This window comes from Chiloscyllium punctatum, chromosome 24 (genome assembly GCF_047496795.1).
Source record: "Chiloscyllium punctatum isolate Juve2018m chromosome 24, sChiPun1.3, whole genome shotgun sequence".
In the NCBI taxonomy this organism is placed as follows: domain Eukaryota; kingdom Metazoa; phylum Chordata; class Chondrichthyes; order Orectolobiformes; family Hemiscylliidae; genus Chiloscyllium; species Chiloscyllium punctatum.
Genome location: NC_092762.1, coordinates 82,277,607 through 82,297,839, shown reverse-complemented (window position 1 = coordinate 82,297,839; position 20,233 = coordinate 82,277,607). Strand labels below are relative to the sequence as shown.

Here is a 20,233-nt window from a genome sequence, read left to right as displayed (position 1 = left end):
ATTTATAGCTTATGGTTTTATGGATTATTTACCTAATCTCATTAACAATAGTTCAACATTTGCTCAAGGGAGTAGGTGTGAAAGTTACGATTTAAATGCTTTCTTTTTGGCCTGAGGCAAAATTACATGTGCTCACTTCCTTGCAAAGCACCTTGGGATATCTTCCAACATTCATAGGTCAATGTTAGTTAGGGTTGGGTGTTATCCAAGATTGATTGGGAAAGAATAACTCTATTCAGCTTTAAAAAGTCGACATAGCACCTCAACCCTTACATCAAGACTCAGAGTTACACCGACTGAGTTTGTGCACATGGGATCAACTATTTGTGGTAATCTCTCAGAAGAAGCCTAGGGCTGGTTCATGACAAGAACTGATGTGTAGAGTCTATTAACATGGGGGTGGCTGTTGAGGAAGCTCTCCCTTACTTACTGCCTGCCATTGCTGTATCAGAGGGGTTACAGATTTATAATCAACCAGTGTTAGAATCCCTACAGTATGGAAACAGGCCATTTGGCCCTTTGAGTCCATAGTAACCCTCCAAAGAGCTTCCCATCCAGACCCAACCCCACTACCTTATCCCTGTAATCCTACATTTCTCATGGGTACCCTCCCAGACTACATTTCCCTGGACAATTTAGCATGGCCAATCCACCTAACTTGTGCATCTTTGGACTGTGGGAGGAATCCAGAGCATCCAAAGGAAACCCATGCATTCATGGGACAAGTGCAAACACCATACATACAATCGCCCGAGGCTGGAATCGAACCCCAGTTCTTGGCGCTGTGAGGCAGCAGTGCTAACCACTGAGCCAAGGTGCCGCCCCCATGTTAATGATGCACAGGCCGTCAGATTCTGAGGTGGAACACAAACCTGGAGCTTCTGGCCCCAGCTGTAAAAAGGCAAAGTCACCACTGTCTGAACCAGACCAGGCTACTCTCAACGTTAGAGAGAGAGGACTCGTGGCTTAACCTGAGGGTTACCATACCACAGGTGGGGGTGAGGTTGAGTTAGGGAGTTTTTCATGGTAACCTCAACTTGGCGTAGAAATTGAATCCATTGAGTTGGCATCATTCTACATTACAACTCAGCTGTCCAGCCAACTGAGCTAGCCAGCAGTAGAAACACTGCGTGCCCCCAGACCTGCCAGTTTACCCTGTCACAACACTGTCAGATATTGGCCATCAGGAGAACATTGCTAACTTGCTATCTAAAGCTTTACAGGGAACATTGGTTCAGAATCCAAGAGAGGGGTTAGGTCAGATAGCTGTATAACTAAAATATCTCTATCATTAAAACCAGTTTTCCGTTATTTCATGAATATACCTTCTCCTCACGTCTCCAAGTGCTGTAGGGGATAAAGGGCCTTCCCAGCTGTGCCTCCTGGAGCAGGACATGGACCTGATTAGCAAAGGTAACGAATCCTGATCTTCGCCATCTGATAGATTCTCAAGATCAGATGTACTGTTATTCTGATCTATTCCATCTCCCTCCGTCAAACCACACCCACTGGCTTTCAGAAGCAGGGAAGGATTCTTATTTTCCACGGTTTCATGTGAAGGACAGCAGTCTGTAAGCTGAGTGACAACATTATTTTTTCCAATTTTGCCGAGTTGCCCTGGGGAACCTGAAACAGTGTCTACCCTGGTAACATCTTCCGAACTACTGGTTACTGGACACCGGGAAAGTTTCGGATCCCTGAGGGTCATTGAACTTAATTGCACTGATGAATCCAAGGAGGGAATATCCTCTGTACTGCTGATGGCATCTATTGCAGAGTCATCATAATCCAGGAAAGGGTCATCCTGCAGAGAGATTATTGGAAGAAACAAGTTAGAATTTGTACTAAGAGAATGTGATAGTCAAATCATTTATCCCTGAGACAGAAGGCTGCGTGTTCAAATCTAACTCAGGGAGTTAAGCACATGTTTGCAGCCAATACTCCAATGAGATACTGAGGGAATTAATCTTCACAAAGTCAGTTGCAATTATAGGTGAGCAATCTGGATAACTACCTGGCAGTGTGGTTGGGAGCTGGGTGTGCGCTGGTGGGTGAGTATTGCAGATGAAGGATGTGCTTCTTTCTACAAAGGTTGAAGGAGCATCTGAGAACAAGCCCCTCCTTGCCACCGTCCAGCACTTTGACCAGAAAAGTTGTGAGGTGTACAAAAGTCAAACAAAAACAAATTAACAATGAAAAGCCTCTAAGTGGGAAAGCAGCTGGTAACTCAGTTGTTTTCAATACACACAAGGTTGTTAGTTCAACACCAGTTCCAGGGGTTTAGCACAAACATTAAGGCTCATACTCCAGTATGGTTCTGAAGAGAGTCATAGAGACCTAAAACACAAAAAAAGCACCTATCAAGTCTATGCCAGTCATAAATGAGCACCTAACCAGTCTAATCCCAATTTCCAACATTTGGCCCTTTTGCCTTGCCATTGCAAGTGCACATCTAAATATTTCTTAAATATGTTGAGAGTTTCTGCCTCTTCCACCTTTACAGGCAGATTCCCATCACCCTCTGGGGAAAAAAAAATCTTCCTTACATCTCCTCTAGACCTTCCAACCCTTTCCTTAATTCGCTGACCCCACGGGTCACTGATCCTTCCACCAAGGGAAACATCTCTTCCCATCAGCCCTGTCTATGGCCCTGATCATGGATTACATTCTATATCATGTCTCCTCTCAGTCTCTTCTGCTCCAAGGAGAACAACCCCAGTCTGTCTCGTCTCTAACTAAAATTGCTGCATTCTGGGACATGCTATCTCTCGGCAGAGATGGACCAACTGCCCCATACCTGTTTCGGTCGATGCAAAACATCCTGGAACAGGAGTGTTATTCCTGGTGCCCTGGTCCTTGCTTTTAATTTAAGTGCAGGATGTGCTTGTCAGTGGCTGGGCCAGCCTTTATTATTCACCCCTAATTACCCAGAGGACAGTTAAGAGTCAACCACACTGCCATGGTTCTGGAGTCACATATAGGCCAGACCAGGTAAGAATGGCAGTTTCCTTCCCTAAAAGACATTTATCAGACATTTGAATAGATCTCTGAAATGTTAATTCTGATCTCTCTCTCTGCACCTTCTCTGCAACTATAAAACTATATTTTGTTTTCTATTCTGCTGCCCTGATGCACTTTGTATGGTACGAGCTGCCTGTATAGCACGCAAAACAACACTTTTCATTGCATCCCGGTACATATAACAACAATCAATCAATCAATCAATCAATCAATCATCAGCATTAGACACTTAATTCTAGATTTTTATTGAAATCGAATTCCACCATCTGCCCTGGCGGGATTTGAACCCAGGTCCGCAGAACATTACCTTGTTCTCTGGATTATTAATCTGTAGCTAATACCATGAATTCTGACCTTAGTCTTAGAACATTGTACAATCTTACACTTGCCTTAAACGCATGTCAACCATTTACAATGTTTCAGAGAAGAGGAACGAACATCTGCATTTCATTTTTTATCAATCTTGTGTCCCATCTCAAAGGAAACAGTCATGACTGTCGAACTGCCCTTGGGTAAGAAACACGCTGGATTCTATTATTTCTTTCTGTTATTTATGTTAAAAATATATATGTATAAATACACGTCATTTCTGTTGTAGAAAAGTGCCATTTTTAAATAAATTTAGATGCAAAAGAAAATAATCTTTCAAGTTCTCTTCGAGGTCTGGCCAAGATCCTGGACAATGTTGGGACTGTGTTTCTGAGACACCAGCTCCCAAAACCTTTTCCTTTCCACAACAATTTGCTGCTTGCAAATGTGGATTGTTCCTTGGACAGCCGCCCAGGTACAGCAACCCAGACAGAGGAACTGAGTTTACAATAGACCGGTCCCCTCCCCAAGCCCCATACCAAAAGAAAACTTCTTGTGTCACAGAAACAGGAGATGGTCTTTCAGCCCCTCAAGCCTGTCGCAACATTCACTGAAGTTCTGAGGGAAGATCACACTCGACCCGAAACACTAACTCTGATTTCTTGCCATAGATGCTGCCAGAGCTGCTGAGCTTTTCCAGCAATTCCTGTTTTTGTTTTTGATCTACAGCATCCACAGTTCTTTCAGTTTTTAATTCATTGAAGCCATGGTGTGCCTTAACCTTAAAACTCACTTTACCCCCCGTGCTGCCTAACATCACCCTAAAATGGCCTGGCTGAAATTTCAAGATGGTTCCCAGCACCTCCAGCAGACACGGAATGGTTTCACTTTATCACCACTTGTCCAACTCTTCAAACATCTTAACAACACAGCATTTGTGTTTCTCTGCCTCCCAATTAGCCACTAAGTTTTGTAACTTCAATGCCAAGAGGGATGTGGTTGGCACAGTTGGTCAGATGACTGCAGTGTGGTCCAGAATAAAGCCAAAAGTTGGGGTTCAATTTCCCCTGTGGTTGTTCATGGAGGCCTGACCTCCTCAGCTTTCCCCAGGCCTCTAGGGTGTTATCCACCAAAGTATACGTAACCACTCGTGTCTCTCTCTCTCCCTCCCCCCAATGGAGAGAGATGCTTATGGTCCTGTGTGGATTATGGTTCCTTACAATCCCAACACAAGGACACGATGTAAGACTTTGAAGAGATATTGTAAAGAAGCATAGAAGATGGGAGCAGGAGTAGGCCATTCAGCCCATTCAGACCACTCCACCATTTAACATAATAGAGACTAGTCCATGCCATATTCTCTCTGTGTCTCTGCATTCCTCTTGATACTTATAGTTTCTAGAAGTCTACCTATTTTTTACATGAGCAATGCTCCCTAGAATCTTGTAGAATGAAACATATCGTTCTCTCAGAGAGTTAAATAGGGTAGAAGCCAAAAGGCAGTTTCTGCTGGCTGGAGAGCTCTAGGACCAGGGGCAACAATCTCAGAAGAAGGAGTCAGCCATTTAGGATTGAGGTCAGGAGAGAGTCCTTCACTCATCATGGAGTGAATATCTTTGACATTCTCTACCCAACTGACTGTCTGTCATTGAGTGTGTATATGACAGGATGGGCTAGATAGAGATTTGGTTTGAAGTGAGGTAAGGGATATAGAGGTGGAGTTGAGAGGGGCAGGTGAAGTGATGGATCAGCCATAATTGTGTGCAATGGCAGAAGCAGACTTGAAGGCTCATGTGGCCAAATAGCTGACTCCTGATTCTATTGTCGTATTCTCAGGTTTAACCTGAGGAACTGAATTCTGTTTTTAAATCCTGACCCTATTATCCTGTGCCCCCTCAACCAGACGTTTTGTAGAAGTGGCCTCATTCTTTATCGTCTCTGAGCTCCGTGCGTGATAGACCACAAATAGCAGACATACCAAAATAGGAAATGTCAACTGTGCAGTGGGTAGCAGTCTCCCATCAACTCATAATCCTATTACACCAAAAGCGCAAGCACAAAATCCGGAATGACTACCCAGTACAGAGGGAGAGCAGTGTTTGTCATCTGAATTAAACTTTAAAAACCCACCAGTGTTCTAGCAAAAGTTTAGAAACCATTCCATATCGCTAAAGAGGAAAAGTCAGTGTCCCAGCCAATATTCATCCCTCAATCAACACCATCAAAGCAGGTTTGGCTGATAACGATTACGTTACTGCTTCTGAAAGCTTTCCATGGCTGCCTCAATTTCTCACAGTAATTATACTCAAAAAATAAACACATGAATGGCAGGGTATAAATGCAATTTACAGCTATGAACCAATCTTGTACATATGGCTTTTGTAAACTGAGCCAGTGTAAGGAGTCCCATGAATGCTGCAGGTAACACTTGCCTTGCCCTCAGCCATCCTGTTGAAGTACATCTCCTCCACCTCACTCAGTGAGTTGGACCGGTTATCGATGTTTACGCAAGCTGGGAGAGATCGCTCCTGCCCTCGGGGAAACTCCTGTGAGCATTGCTTCCATTCTGCAGAAAGTGAATTAAAAAATACAGATGAAGCAAATAAAATATGTGCTTACAGCGATGGGTAGAATTCTATCTACACAAAGGGTTGTTATGATCTGGAAGTGCATTGCCTGTCCCTAGAATCCCTACAATGTAAAAACAGGCCATTCAGCCCATCAAGTCCACACTGACCATCTGAAGAGCATCCCACCCACATTTAACCCCTCTACCCTACCCCTGTAACCCTGCATTTCCTATGGCTAATCCACCTAGACTGCAAATTCTTGAACACTAAGAGCAATTTAGCATGGCCATCCACCCTAACCTGCACATCTTTGGAGTGTGGGAAGAAACTGGAGCACCCGGAGGAAACACACGCGGACACAGGCAGAACGTGCAAACTCCACACAGACAGGAAGTGTTGAAAGACCTGAAAGGGTTGGAGACATAGATTCATTTGCAGCTTTCAAAAGGAAAATTTAATAACTGCTGGAACAGAGCCGACGGGCTGAATGGTCCCTTCATATCCTGTGATTGAGCAAATAGGGAGTGTTGGAGGTGCTGCACCTCCTGGTGGCTGCTGATGTCTGGCAGAGGGAGAGACCTCACTGCCCTAGCCAGTGACCCTGATAGCGTCCACAGTCCTGGTTATGGTGGTTCACCAGAAAACAAGGAAGGCTGAACCTCTCTCCTGCCCCTTTCCAGAAACCCTGTTTCCACAGATGATGCTGGACCTGCCATTTATTTCCAGTACTTTTCCTTTTAATCTCGCCACCCTGCCTTCGCCCCACTCTGGATGCGTTTCCAAGACAGTGTCCAACCTTATCACACACTTACACAAATATTAAACTGTCGCTTTTGGTCACTGCATCTCAAAAAGTTCAAATATGTAAGACCGAGGAGAGGGTCCAGGACATTGAGAGCTGGTGTCCAGCAGCAAGAGATTTCCAGGAGCATTACAATTATTAGGACGTGCGTCACAAAGGAGCACTACATCTCTGATTTCTCTTAATGTTGTTTTTTCATTTATTCTTGATATGTGGGCATTACTGGCTGGGCCTACATTTGTTGCCATCCCTAATTAGAACATAGAACACAAAACAATACAGTGCAGAACAGGCCCTTCGGCCCTCAATGTTGCGCCGACCTGTGAACTATTCTCAGCTCATCCCCCTACACTATCCCATCATCATTCATGTACTTATCCAAGGATTGTTTAAATCTCCCTAATGAGGCTGAGTTAACTACATTGGCAGGTAGGGCATCTCAGTCCCTTACCACTCTCTGAGTAAAGAACCTGTCTCTGACATCTGTCTTAAATCTATCACCCCTCAATTTGCACCTATGCCCCTTCATATAGGCTGACATCATCATCCTTGGAAAAAGACTTTCACTGTCTACCCTATCTAATCCTCTGATCATTTTGTATGTCTCTATCAAATTCCCTCTTAGCCTTCTTCTTGCCAATGAGAACAGACCCAAGTCTGTCAGCCTCTCCTCATAAGACCTTCCCTGCAGACCAGCATTTTCCAATGCTTCCACATCCTTCCCGAAATATGGGGACCAGAACTGTACACAATATTCCAACTGTGGCTACACCAGCGTTTTGTATAGTTGCAGCATGATATTGCGGTTCCGGAACTCAACCCCTCTATGCATGAAACCTAACACACCGTATGCCTTCTTAATAGCACTATCAACCTGGGTGGCAATTGCCCTGAGTGATCTGATGGGAACAGCGAGGGCCATTTTCAAAGGGCAGTGAGCTATCAAGCACATTGCTGTGGGTTTGGAGTCACATGTAGATCACAGATTTCCTTCCTTAAAGTGAAAGATGGGTTTTTACAATAACAGTATAACAGTTATCATTAGGCTAGCTTTTAATTCCAGGCTTTTACGGAATTCGGATTTTACTGCCTGCTTTCAGGAGATTTGAACCCCTAACTCCAGAGCATTAGCCTCTACAATAGCAATTAGTTACTAACAAGAGAATCTGTTCATTATATTGGCCAGGACTATTCCTTGGGGAGAACTGATGTGAATCCAGTTCCCTCACACTGTTATTCAGTAACCCCTTTCCCCACAGCATCCTGTGTTACTGACTGTATCTCTACTGATGTTAATCCAGTTCCCTCATGCTGTCACTCAGTAACCCCTCTTCCCACAGCGCACTGTGATACTGACTGTATCTGTACTGATGTTTATCCAGCTGTCCTGTGATTTGAAATGTATGCTGCCAAATGAAACATTATGGCTTTAAATTGAGGGGTGATAGATATAGGACAGATGTTGGAGGTAGTTTCTTTACTCAGAGAGTAGTAGGGGCGTGGAATGCCCTGCCTGAACAGTAGTAGACTCAACAGCTTTAAGGGCATTTAAATGGTCATTGGATAAACATATGGATGAAGATGAAATAGTGTAGGTGAGATGGGCTTCAGATTGGTATCACAGGTCGGTGCAACACCGAGGGCTGAAGGGCCTGTACTGTGTTGTAATGTTCTATGTTTTCTTCTATTTTGTTGTTGAGATAGTAAAGTGAAGGTCACACCTTCCGAGTACAGAAGAATGTAGAGGAGCTAATGTAAATCAGATTCGGGCTGGCTATCATAAGCCTTGAGCTTTCAATGTTTGGGGGTATGTGGATTTTAAAGTAATGAAGGGATGTGGATTTAAGTCTGGGAAATAAAGGGGAGGTCGGAAATCAGCCATGATCTTACTGAATACAGAGCAGGCTGGAGGGGCTGAATGTCTGTGCAGTCCTGTTACTTGGTGAGGATGGTGCATGGTTTAGGTGGTAAAAACAATGACTGCAGATGCTGGGAACCAGATTCTGGATTAGTGGTGCTGGAAGAGCACAGCAGTTCAGGCAGCATCCAAGGAGCTTCCAGAACATGGTTTAGGTGGTGACTAACTAACTGATTCCACTCCCAGATAACTCAACCGATCATCCTCCAATCAGAGCTGATAAGCACCGAGGTAGGTATCTTGTCCTATCGCAGGCCTCATCTCTCATGAACTGGATTGCCAGGTGGCACAGTGGTTAGCACTGCTGCCTCACAGCGTTAGGGACCTGGGTTCAATTCCACCATCGGGTGACTGTCTGTGTGGAGTTTGCATATTCTCCCTGTGTCTGCGTGGGTTTCCTCTGGGTGCTCTGGTTTCCTCCCACAGTCCAAAAATGTGCAGGTCAGGTGAATTGCCCATAGTGTTAGGTGGGAAATGGGTCTGGGTGGGTTACTCTTCAGAGGGTCGGTGTGGATTTATTGGGCCGAAAGGCCTGTTTCCACATTGTAGGGAATCTGACTCAAGAGAAAATCTGACACAGTCGGCAAATCAGAGGATTATAAAGACTACTGTTGGAGACATCTTCCTTTCCAGTGGTGGGAAAGTAAATCCTTTGTTTCTTCTTACATGTCAGGGGTCATGCGGTGTGAGGGGTGTCAGGGACAAGGCAAGGGGTGGCTTTCAAAGGACACCCCTTTGACCCAATCCATCCCTCCAATTGCCTCCAATAACTGTCCACTTAAGGGCTTTAGTTACTGGTAGGGCAAGACAGTCACCCATGGTCAATCTCACCCAGCTCTGGAAGGGGCAGTGGTGGGGGTGTGGGGGGGGTGTGCAAGTATCTCCCTACAGTCAACTCATGTACAATTACTCTTTCTTGCCTCCTTCCCTGACACCTCTGGAGCAAGAACACTGCTGCCCTGATTATAAGACCATAAGACCATAAGACATAGGAGTGGAAGTAAGGCCATTCGGCCCATCGAGTCCACTCCGCCATTCAATCATGGCTGATGCGCATTTCAGCTCCACTTACCAGCGTTCTCCCCGTAGCCCTTAATTCCTCTAGACAACAAGAACCTATCAATCTCGGCCTTGAAGACATTTAGCGTCCCGGCTTCCACTGCACTCCGTGGCAATGAATTCCACAGGCTCACCACTCTCTGGCTGAAGAAATGTCTCCGCATTTCTGTTCTGAAATGACCCCCTCTAATTCTAAGGCTGTGTCCACGGGTCCTAGTCTCCTCGTCTAACGGAAACAATTTCCTAGCATCCACCTTTTCTAAGCCATGTATTATTTTGTATGTAAGTTTGTGTAAAACTCTGTCAGAGGAGGAGCAGGTTCAGGATGGGCACTTCCGCAGGGTTGAGGTTCTGGTGTGAGAATCCTAGGTAGTGCAATGTGCCTTGAGTTCACCGCAGTGCTGTGTTTGCTTTAAAATGTTTATAGAGTTCTTATTAAACAACTCCTGTAAAGCTTCGAAAAGCCTAATCTTTCCAAATTTAGATTTTCAGCAAACAGCACAGTCACTGTGTGTGAGGAGCATGGACCAGTACATGTGACAGCACTTGCCTTTGTAGTTTGCAGCTGTGCTCTGGGTCCATGTGATCGCACGTGTGTGTGCGTGATTGTGGTTATGTGTGTGTGTGTGTGTGTGGTGGGGTAGATGGTGGTAGGTGTGTGGGTGCATGTAAAAATGTGTCACATGAGAATGTTTGTTTGCTCATAAAATCACAGAATTCCTGCAGTGTGGAAGCAGGCCATTCAGCCCATCAAGTCCACACTGACTCTTCGAGGAGCATCCCATCCAGATCCCCACACCCCTCCCCCACCAAATCCCTGTAACCTTGCATTTCCCATGGCTAACCCACTTAATCTGCACTTCCCTGGACACTATGGGGCAATTTAGCACGGCCAATCCACCAAACCTGCACATTTGTACTGTGGCAGGAAATCAAAGCACCTGGAGGAAACCCACATCGAACATAGAACATAGAAATGTACAGCACAGAACAGGCCCTTTGGTCCACGATGTTGTGCTGAGCATTAATCCTAATGTAAAATAAAATACCTTAACCTACGCACCCCTCAACTCACTGCTATCCATGTGTATGTCCAGTAGGGGCTTAAATGTCCCCAATGACTCTGCTTCCACCACCACCGCTGGCAATGCATTCCATGCATTCACAACTCTCTGCGTAAAGAACCTTCCTCTGATGCCCCTCTCTATACCTTTCTCCGAATATCTTAAAACTATGACCCCTCGTGCCAATCAATCCTGTCCTGGGGAAAAGTCTCTGGCTATTGACTCTATCTATTCCTCTCATTATCTTGTATACCTCGATCAGGTCACCTCTCTTCCTCCTTCTCTCCGGAGTCCAAAGCGTATCGTCATAATGGTATGTTCCTGCTCTGAAATCTCTATTGTTTCCGTTTAAGGAAATTATCAAGAACATATCTATGAGTAATTGAAGCTGAAACCTGGGATCAGACTATCTGTTATTTAGCAATAAGGATCACCAAACGGCTTTTGGTTATTCACTTATTCACCAGGAGGAGGATCATTGCCTCACAAGGACTCTGACCTCGATTTTAGTTTTTAAAAAAATCCTTTGTCATAATGAACCATACTCATTAGCCTCTGAAGAGAAAGTGAGGACTGCAGATGCTGGAGATCAGAGCTGAAAATGTGTTGCTGAAAAAGCGCAGCAGGTCAGGCAGCATCCAAGGAGGAGAATCAACGTTTCAGGTATTAGCCCTTCTTCAGGAATCCTGAAGAAGGGTTCATGCCCGAAACATCAATTCTCCAGCTCCTTGGATGCTGCCTGACCTGCTGTGCTTTTCCAGCAACACATTTTCAGCTCATTTGCCTCTGAGGCAAAACTTCATCTTCCAGCAATGATATCATTGTATTTAGTAAGTTAAAGATCTTTCATCACATGGAGTAGATATTGAATAAAAACTGAAAAGAAACTGTGTATGCTGTGAATTCAGCAATTTCTGTTTTTCTGTGGGGTGAATCTCTTGTCTTGGAGCTGCGATGACTATCCTCTAACAACTATCTTCCTTTGTGTCACCTATGACCCCAATCAGCAAAGAGTTTTCACTTTGATTTCTATTCATTCCAGTTTTGCGATGCTTCCTTCATAGCATAATCAGTCAAATTAGATGTCTGGTTTGCAGTTCAGAGTGATACTAACAGTGCAGGTTCAATTCTACAACAGCTGAGGTTGCCATGAAGATCTCTCCTTCTCAACCTTTCCCTCACCTGAGACCTGTTGACCCTCAGATTAAACTAACACCAATCACCTCCCTCTAATGACAGAACAGCTCCATGGTCTTCTGTGACAATACTAATTTACTTTAATTGTCAAATGCAGCCTTGATGTTCATGTCACTCTCACCCATGAAAAGAAATGTTCTTGTCATTAACATATGCAGCCCAATTGATGGGCATCAAATTCAGAAGCATCCACTCCTTCCATCACCAATGCTCAGTAGCAGCAGTGTGTACTCTCTACAAGATGCACTGCAGAAATTCACCAAAGATGCTTAGACAACACCTTTGAACTCACCACGACTTCCATCGAGAAGGACAAGGGCAGCAGGTATATGGGAACACCACCACCTGCAAGTTTCCCTCCAAGCCACGCACCATCCTGATTTGGAAATAAACCTATCACTGTCACTGGGTCAAAATCCTGGAATTCCCTCCCTAATGTCATTGTGGATCTATCTACAACACATGGACTGCAGCGTTTCAAGAAGGCAGCTCACCACCACCACCTTAAAGGCAACAAAGGACAGGTAATAAAGTACTGACCAGACAGCATTACTCATGTCTCACAAGTGAATAAACAAAAGCTGTTTGGGGATCCTTATTGATAAATAACACATAGTCTGATCCCAGGTTGCAACTTCAATTACTCATAGATGTGTTCTCAATAAGTTACATAAACAGGAAACATAGAGATTTCAGAACAGGAAAATGCCATAATGGTGATAGGCTTGAGACTCTGGAACTCTTCCCGAGAAGGTGAAGTGGGGATTTGATGAAGACTTTTAAAACGATGAAGGATTTTGATAGATTGAATTGGCAAAGATTACTTGATTTGAGAATTAATAACAAAGAGGCATAAATTTAAAATTGTCACTAAAGGTGAGTGGGGAGATGAAAACAAAATATTTTTCAGGTTGTCGGTGCATGAAGTTCTTTAATGCAACAATTTTATTGTGGACTTATCCAGCTCTTTTAACATAGCAAGGTGTCCCACAAGAGCATTATCAAACAAAATTTATCAGTGAGCTACTTCAACAAAGAAAAACATCAAAAATAGGAGCAGGAGTAGGCCAGTCGGCCCTTGGAGCCTGTTCTGTCATTCAGTACGGTCATGGCTTATCATGCAGCTCAGTCTCCTGTAGCCCTAAGAACTACATCTACCTCCTTCCTGAAAACATTCAATGTTTTGCCCTCAAAAGTATAGTAGGACATTGACCACATGATCGCTCAAATAAGTAGGTTTTAAGGAGTTTCTAATAGTTTGAGAGGGAGGCAGAGATGTAGAGAGGTATCGCAGGAATTGCTGAGACTGGAGCCTCCAGGCAGAGGAAGACAGGTCTGGCAATGGTGGAGCAATGGAAATTGTGGATGGACAAGATTTCCAAATTGGAGGAGGCCACATGGGTTTGTGAATGGCAGTGGTCAGGAGGTGTGAAGCCATGAAGGGATTTGAACAGAGGATATAATTTTTAGATTACTTACAGTGTGGAAACAGGCCCTTCGGCCCAACAAGTCCACACCACCCCGCCGAAGCGTAACCCACCCATACCGCTACCCCTACCCCTGCATCTACATCTACATTTACCCCTTACCTAACACCACGGGCAATTTAGCATGGCCAATTCACCTGACCTGCACATCTTTGGACTGTGGGAGGAAACCGGAGCACCCGGAGGAAACCCACGCAGACACGGGGAGAACGTGCAAACTCCACACAGTCAGTCGCCTGAGGCGGGAATTGAACCCGGGTCTCTGGCGCTGTGAGGCAGCAGTGCTAACCACTGTGCCACCGTGCCGCCCACAAGTGCTGAAAGTCTAATGGGAGAGATTGGGACCATTAACGTAGCTTGGGATTATTCTGGGCAGAGATGACACAGATAACAATGAGCTGAATGGCATCACAAGCCTTTTAGTTTCAAGGAACACCACCTGAGTGAGACTATATACTGGGAAACGACAGCCATCAATCACTCCTGAAGGTTGTTTTACTTTCTTCCAAATGCAACTGAAATGGTTAAAAACGATCTGGGATTAAATCTTTTTGGAGCCAAAGCTTTAGCTTTGAGGCTGATACATTTTGCTCTGCATTGAAATCTCTTTACAAGGAACTGCTTCAAACTGCCTGTTGGCAGCAGCTGAAAAACAACAGAGAGCCAACTTAGAGCATAGGTCATATAGCAGTGTTAGTGGTTGGATCAACTTCCATCAAGCATTGGACAGAACAGTCCGTTCTTTGAACAAGGTGTCCAGAAATTTCTAAATTGGACATCAATTAATTTTAAACTATTAATTAACTTTTAAAAGTCCACTTTCTGCAGTGAAAGTCTGTCTGATAGGCTTCACTTACTGCATCTTTCACAAAGTACTGTACGGCCAATGATATATACGACAGCAGTATTTTACATAAGAAATCACACAAGCTGCATGTGATCTAATCCCATTCTGGAGACATCCCTGCAAGCTGACCAAGACTGAGAAATGAATGTTTAAGGATAATCGACATCTAAGAACAAAATGAAAAAGATGCAAACAAGTTGATGTGGTACTGATGATAAAGAACGGGATCAGGGATCAGTACATCAGTGAAAAAGAATCTTTTGGCTAGAAGAAAGAGACTTAAAATCTATTTGGTGGCCTATAAACAGCAGGGAGTAGCAAAATAAAACTGCAGATGCTGTGAATTAGAAACAAAAATAGAAATTGCTGGAAAAGCTCAGCAGGTCTTCAGGGTCACTCGACACAAGATGTTAACTCTGATTTTTCTCCACAGATACTGCCAAACCTACTGAGATTTTCTAGCAATTTCCATTTTTGTTTCAAACATTAGGTATTGTTGTTTATAGGCTACCAAACAATAGTTGTAATGTAAGGCAAGGTAGTTAGGAAGTTATCAGCAAGTTAGAGCTCTTGTGGCACACCTGGTAGCATCCTCACTCTGAGCCAGGAGAATTGGTTCAAGTCCTAGCTGTTCTAGAGGTGAGTAATACCATTTCTGAATGGGTTGATTTGTAAATGTGTATATTAGGAAGTTAGAGATACAAGCAACAATGCAGCAAACATTGGATTTCAATCCCTGTATAGATTGGGTAAACCTGATGAGCACCAATACTGTGCAGGATGAAATCCTGGAATGTGTACATGGTACCAGAGCAGAATGATGGTAAATCCATGATGGAACAGAATATTGTATTATGCAATGAGAAAGGGTTAATAAATAATCTTATTGCAAATGAATCTTTTGGCAAGAGTGACCATAATATGAAACAGGTTTCCATTATGTTTGAAAATGATGTCATTCAATCTGAAACTAGGGTTATAAATTAGATTGGGTTCCCTACAGTGTGGAAACAGGCCTTTCGGCCCAACCAGTCCACACCGACCCTCCGAAGGGTAACCCACCCAGACTCACTTCCGTCTGACTAATGCACCTAACACTATGGGCAATTTAGAATGGCCAATTCACCTGAGCTGCACACCTTTGGACTGTGGGAGGAAACCGGAGCACCCAGAGGTAACCCACGCAGACACAGGGAATCTTAACAAAGGAAACAATGAAGGCACAAGGCACATGTTGCTTGTGGTGATCTGGGAAAATATATTAAAACACTAGCATTAACTTTAGTATCTAGCATGATACTATTCAGAAAATGGCTAGTATTGTGAAGAATTAATACATAGCTTACAATGAACATACATTCCTTTAAGGGACAAAAGCTAACCTGAAAAGTGAGTCAGCATGGCTAATGAAGGATTGTATTAGATCAAAGGTCAAGGTTTTTAAAGTTATCCAAAAAAGCAGTAAGCCTGAGAATTGGGAGCATTTTAGAATTCAGCAAATGAAAACCAAAAATTGATTCAGAAAGGGAGAATAGAATATTAATGTAAATTAGCAAGAAATGTAATAAATGCATTGCAAAAGCCTTCACAGATATCTAAAAAGGAAAAGATTTATTGGGTTTAGAAAAGACTAGAGAAGACAACAATGGGCACATTAAAAACAGGGACAGGAGAATTCATCATGGGAAATGGCAGAGAAACTAAATAATTATTTTGTATCTGTTTTCGAGAAGATACAAGAAATCTCCCAGAAACAATAGAGATCCAAGGAACTATTGAGAATGAGGAATTGATAAAAACAATATTGAGTCAGGTCAATGGGACTGAAAGTTGACAAATCCCAGGAACCAACTGTTCATATCCCAGAGTGTTGTAAGTGGTGCCTACAGAGATGGTTAATAAGTTGCAGATCATTATTTGAAATTACTTTGATTGTGAAATGGTGCCTGTAGATCGAAAACATAGCTCCATTGTTTAAGAGAGATGGGAAGAAATGGATGGTGGGGGATTACAGACTTGCTAACCTGATATTAGCAGAAGGAGGTTGTTAGAATCTATCATTAAGGATATGTTAACTGAACACCCGGAAAGTAATGATCTGATTAAAATAACATGGATCTATGAAAAGGAAATCATCTTGAACAAGTCTGTTCCTGTTTTTTGAGGATATTACAAAACCCCTAATAAGGTTCAGAAGGTTTTCAATAGCACCCCCACAAAGGGGGGTGGGGGGGGAGGGAGGGGAGGGGATGGTGGGGAGGTGTAACAAACAATATTTCAGCACACGGAACACGTGGTAAGCTGTGAAACCAACTCCGCAGAGCTGGCCTCATGCTCAGGATGCCAGAGTTCTGACTGTCGGAGCAAATCATCTTCACCCAGCTCAAGGAGGACACTCAAATGAAAGGAGAACAAAAGAAGCCTTTCAATTCCTGCCAACTACTCTCAAGAAATGCAATATAGATGTCAACGCAAGCAAGAACTTTGTTCAGAAGAAACCAACTTGGAGGAAACTCCTGTAAGAAGGAACACAATCCTGTTCTTACAATTGTCAATTAATTTGTACACTGAAATCTCACATAAGCAGAACTGTGATATGGCCCAAGTAATCTATTTTAATGCTGTTGTTTGATCAATGAATGTTAGAATTAGAATTAGAATCAGGTTTAGTGTCACATGTACTCAATGAGGGCAGTGAAAAGTTTACAAAGACACCACTTATGGCACCATCTTAGGTACAAAAGAACCTGGGTACAGGATCTCAGGAATAAATTAGAAAAAAATATATAAAGTTCAGCATTACAGTCCTTCACATCATTTTTGGTACAAGGTATCTAGGTACAGAACATTGGGAACAAATTAGAAAATGTAAAGAAATAAAAAGTTCAGCATTACAATCATAGAGTCATAGAGATGTACAGCATGGAGATAGACCCTTCAGTCTAACTCGTCCATGTCGAGCAGATATTCCACATTAATCTAATTCCATTTGCCATCATTTGGCCCATATCCCGCTAAACCTTTCCTGTTCATGTACCCAGTCCTTCAAGCAGACCACACCAGGCCTCACCTCCAGACCATCGTTAAGAGTGTGTTGCTGGAAAAGCACAGCAGGTCAGGCAGCATCTGAGGAGCAGGAAAATCGAAGTTTCGGGCCAGAGCCCTTCATCAGAAATGCCCGAAGTATCGATTCTCCTGGTCCTCGGATGCTGCCTGACCTGCTGTGCTTTTCCAGCAACACACTCTCAACTCTGATCTCCAGCATCTGCAGACCTCACTGTCTCCTCACCTCCAGACCATGCCAGGCCTCACCTCCAGACAATTCCAGGCCTACCAAAGCCAGGAGTCCTCGACCTGGGAACTGTCACCACTGCTGCCGATACTAAGTAAAACTGCTTTCCTTAAAAATAGCACACTGGGGGGTCTTACACACCCAACTGAGAGGGCAGCTGGGGCACTAGTTTAATCTCTATGTGGAAAGGTGGCACTTATGACATTGCAGCACTCCACAGAACCTCAGTGAGAGTATCAGCTGGATTTTACGTTCACTTTTCATGGTATTTGGGTCCACAATTTCTGTCCCAGGTATAAGGAAGTCAGCATAGTGGCCTAGTAGTTAACACTGCTGCCTCACGAAGACCTGGGTTCAATTCCGCTCTTGAGTGACTGTCTGTGTGGAGTTCGCACATTCTCCCCGTGTCTGTATGGGTTTCCACTGGGTGTTCCGGTTTCCTCCCCTATTCTAGGGACGTGCAGGTTCGGTGAATTAGCCATGCTAAATTGCCCCATAGTTTTCAGGGATATGCAGGCTCGGTGGATTAGTCATGGGAGGTACAGGGAAGAGTGGGTCTGGGTGGGATGCTCTTTGGAGGGTTGGTGTGGGCTGAATGGCCAGCTTCCACACTGCAGGGATTCATTGTCAGGCTTTTTGCGTTTTGTTCCCTCTAGAGTTTGTGAAGGGGGGGGCAGGGGCATGGCTGACCAGAGTAAAAGTTGTTGCCCATCCTTAATTGTTTCTGCGATGGTGCTGGTGATTTGCCACATTCTTGAATTCTGTGTGAATGAGGTCAATAACCCAAAGCCCCAGGTTAATCTCCTGATGACTAGGGTCCAAATCCCACTATGGCAAATGCTTCCATTTAGTATGGAATACAAAGCTGGCCTCACAGTGACCGTGTAGCTCCTGTTAATTGTTGTAAACACCCATCTCTCCCATTCATGTCCTTTTAAGGGAGGAAACCTGCCATTCTTACCCAGTCTGATCTATATGTGACTCCAGACCCACAGCAATGTGATCAACTGTCCTCTGAGAAATTAGGGATGGGAAATAAATGCTGGCCCAGCCAGTGGTGCCCATATCCTGCGAATGAGTGAAAAACATAATGAGAAAGGAAAGGGAGATTGAAGAACCATCTCTTCAGCTTCCAAACATTGTGGTGCTGTAAATGTTACCTAAAAAGACTTTGGTGAGCAGCAAGGATTACCCTGCTTTCAAGCAGGAAAATTAAATCACTGCCAATCTCAAATTACCACAGCAACGGAGCAATTAGAGTGAGACAGTCTTTCCCCGTTACAGGCAGTGTAACCAGTCACAGTGTTATGCTTGGCGCCTGACATGAGACAGAGTTTGACACATGACGTGGGCCTAATGCCTCCCTCAGCACCAGAAGGTTCAGACAATATTTTTCCTGAACACTAAATGATTCCTCAAATGGAAACACTTTCAGCTCAGCCCGTTCCTGTTGCTGTGACAGTAGGAACCAGGGAAATGCTTTTACAGATTCCAGATCTATCAGAAACTCGCAGAAGGGAAATCTGATGGCAAGCACACAGAGCTGGCCAAACCTGGACTGCGTTTCAAGCTACCCAGCAGGTATACAAGGGGAGTCTTCCAGGGAAAAGGACTGAAGTGATACTGGAAACCAGGTTCTGGATTAGTGGTGCTGGAAGAGCACAGCAGTTCAGGCAGCATCCAAGGAGCTTCAAAATCAATGTTTCGGGCAAAAGCCCTTCATCAGGAATAAAGGCAGTGAGCCTGAAGCGTGGAGAGATAAGCTAGAGGAGGGTGGGGGTGGAGAGAAAGTAGCATAGAGTACAATGGGTGAGTGGGGGAGGAGATGAAGGTGGTAGGTCAAGGAGGAGAGGGTGGAGTGGATAGGTGGAAAAGAAGATAGGCAGGTCGGACAAGTCCAGACAAGTCATGGGGACAGTGCTGAGCTGGAAGTTTGGAACTAGGGTGAGGTGGGGGAAGGGGAAATGAGGAAACTGTTGAAGTCCACATTGATACCCTTAGGTTGAAGTGTTCCGAGGCGGAAGATGAGGCGTTCTTCCTCCAGGCGTCTGGTGGTGAGGGAGCGGCGGTGAAGGAGGCCCAGGACCTCCATGTCCTCGGCAGAGTGGGAGGGGGAGTTGAAATGTTGGGCCACAGGGCGGTGTGGTTGATTGGTGTGGGTGTTCCGGAGATGTTCCCTAAAGCGCTCTGCTAGGAGGCATCCAGTCTCCCCAATGTAGAGGGGACCGCATCGGGATGCAATAAATGATATTAGTGGATGTGCAAGTAAAACTTTGATGGATGTGGAAGGCTCCTTTAGGGCCCTGGATAGAGGTGAGAGAGGAGGTGTGGGCGCAGGTTTTACAGTTCCTGCGGTGGCAGGGGAAAGTGCCAGGATTGGAGGGTGGGTTGTTTGGGGGCGTGGACCTGACCAGGTAGTCGCGGAGAGAACGGTCTTTGCGGAAGGTGGAAAGGGGTGGGGAGGGAAATATATCCTTGGTGGTGGGGTCTGTTTGGAGGTGGCGGAAATGTCGGCGGATGATTTGGTTTATGCGAAGGTTGGTAGGGTGGAAGGTGAGCACCAGGGGCGTTCTGTCCTTGTTACGGTTGGAGGGGTGGGGTCTGAGGGCAGAGGTGCGGGATGTGGATGAGATGTGTTGGAGGGCATCTTTAACCACGTGGGAAGGG

General features: G+C 44.5%; 1 protein-coding gene across 4 annotated transcripts in view; it reads right to left on the bottom strand.

Annotated features, from left to right (window-relative positions):
• arhgef18b (rho/rac guanine nucleotide exchange factor (GEF) 18b) overlaps positions 1 to 20,233 on the bottom strand; it is a 209,870-nt gene that overhangs the window by 130,695 nt on the left and 58,942 nt on the right. For 3 of the 4 annotated variants that reach the window (XM_072594313.1, XM_072594311.1, XM_072594312.1), the window contains exons 2-3: positions 5,763 to 5,896; positions 1,326 to 1,804 (exon numbers count right to left, since the gene is read on the bottom strand). In XM_072594313.1, coding sequence (XP_072450414.1) covers positions 1,326 to 1,804; positions 5,763 to 5,792 — 509 coding nt within the window. In that variant the 5' untranslated portion in view covers positions 5,793 to 5,896. Of the gene's footprint in view, positions 1 to 1,325; positions 1,805 to 2,014; positions 2,073 to 5,762; positions 5,897 to 20,233 lie in introns of those variants that run through there. The other variant, XM_072594314.1, reaches the window with a different exon arrangement.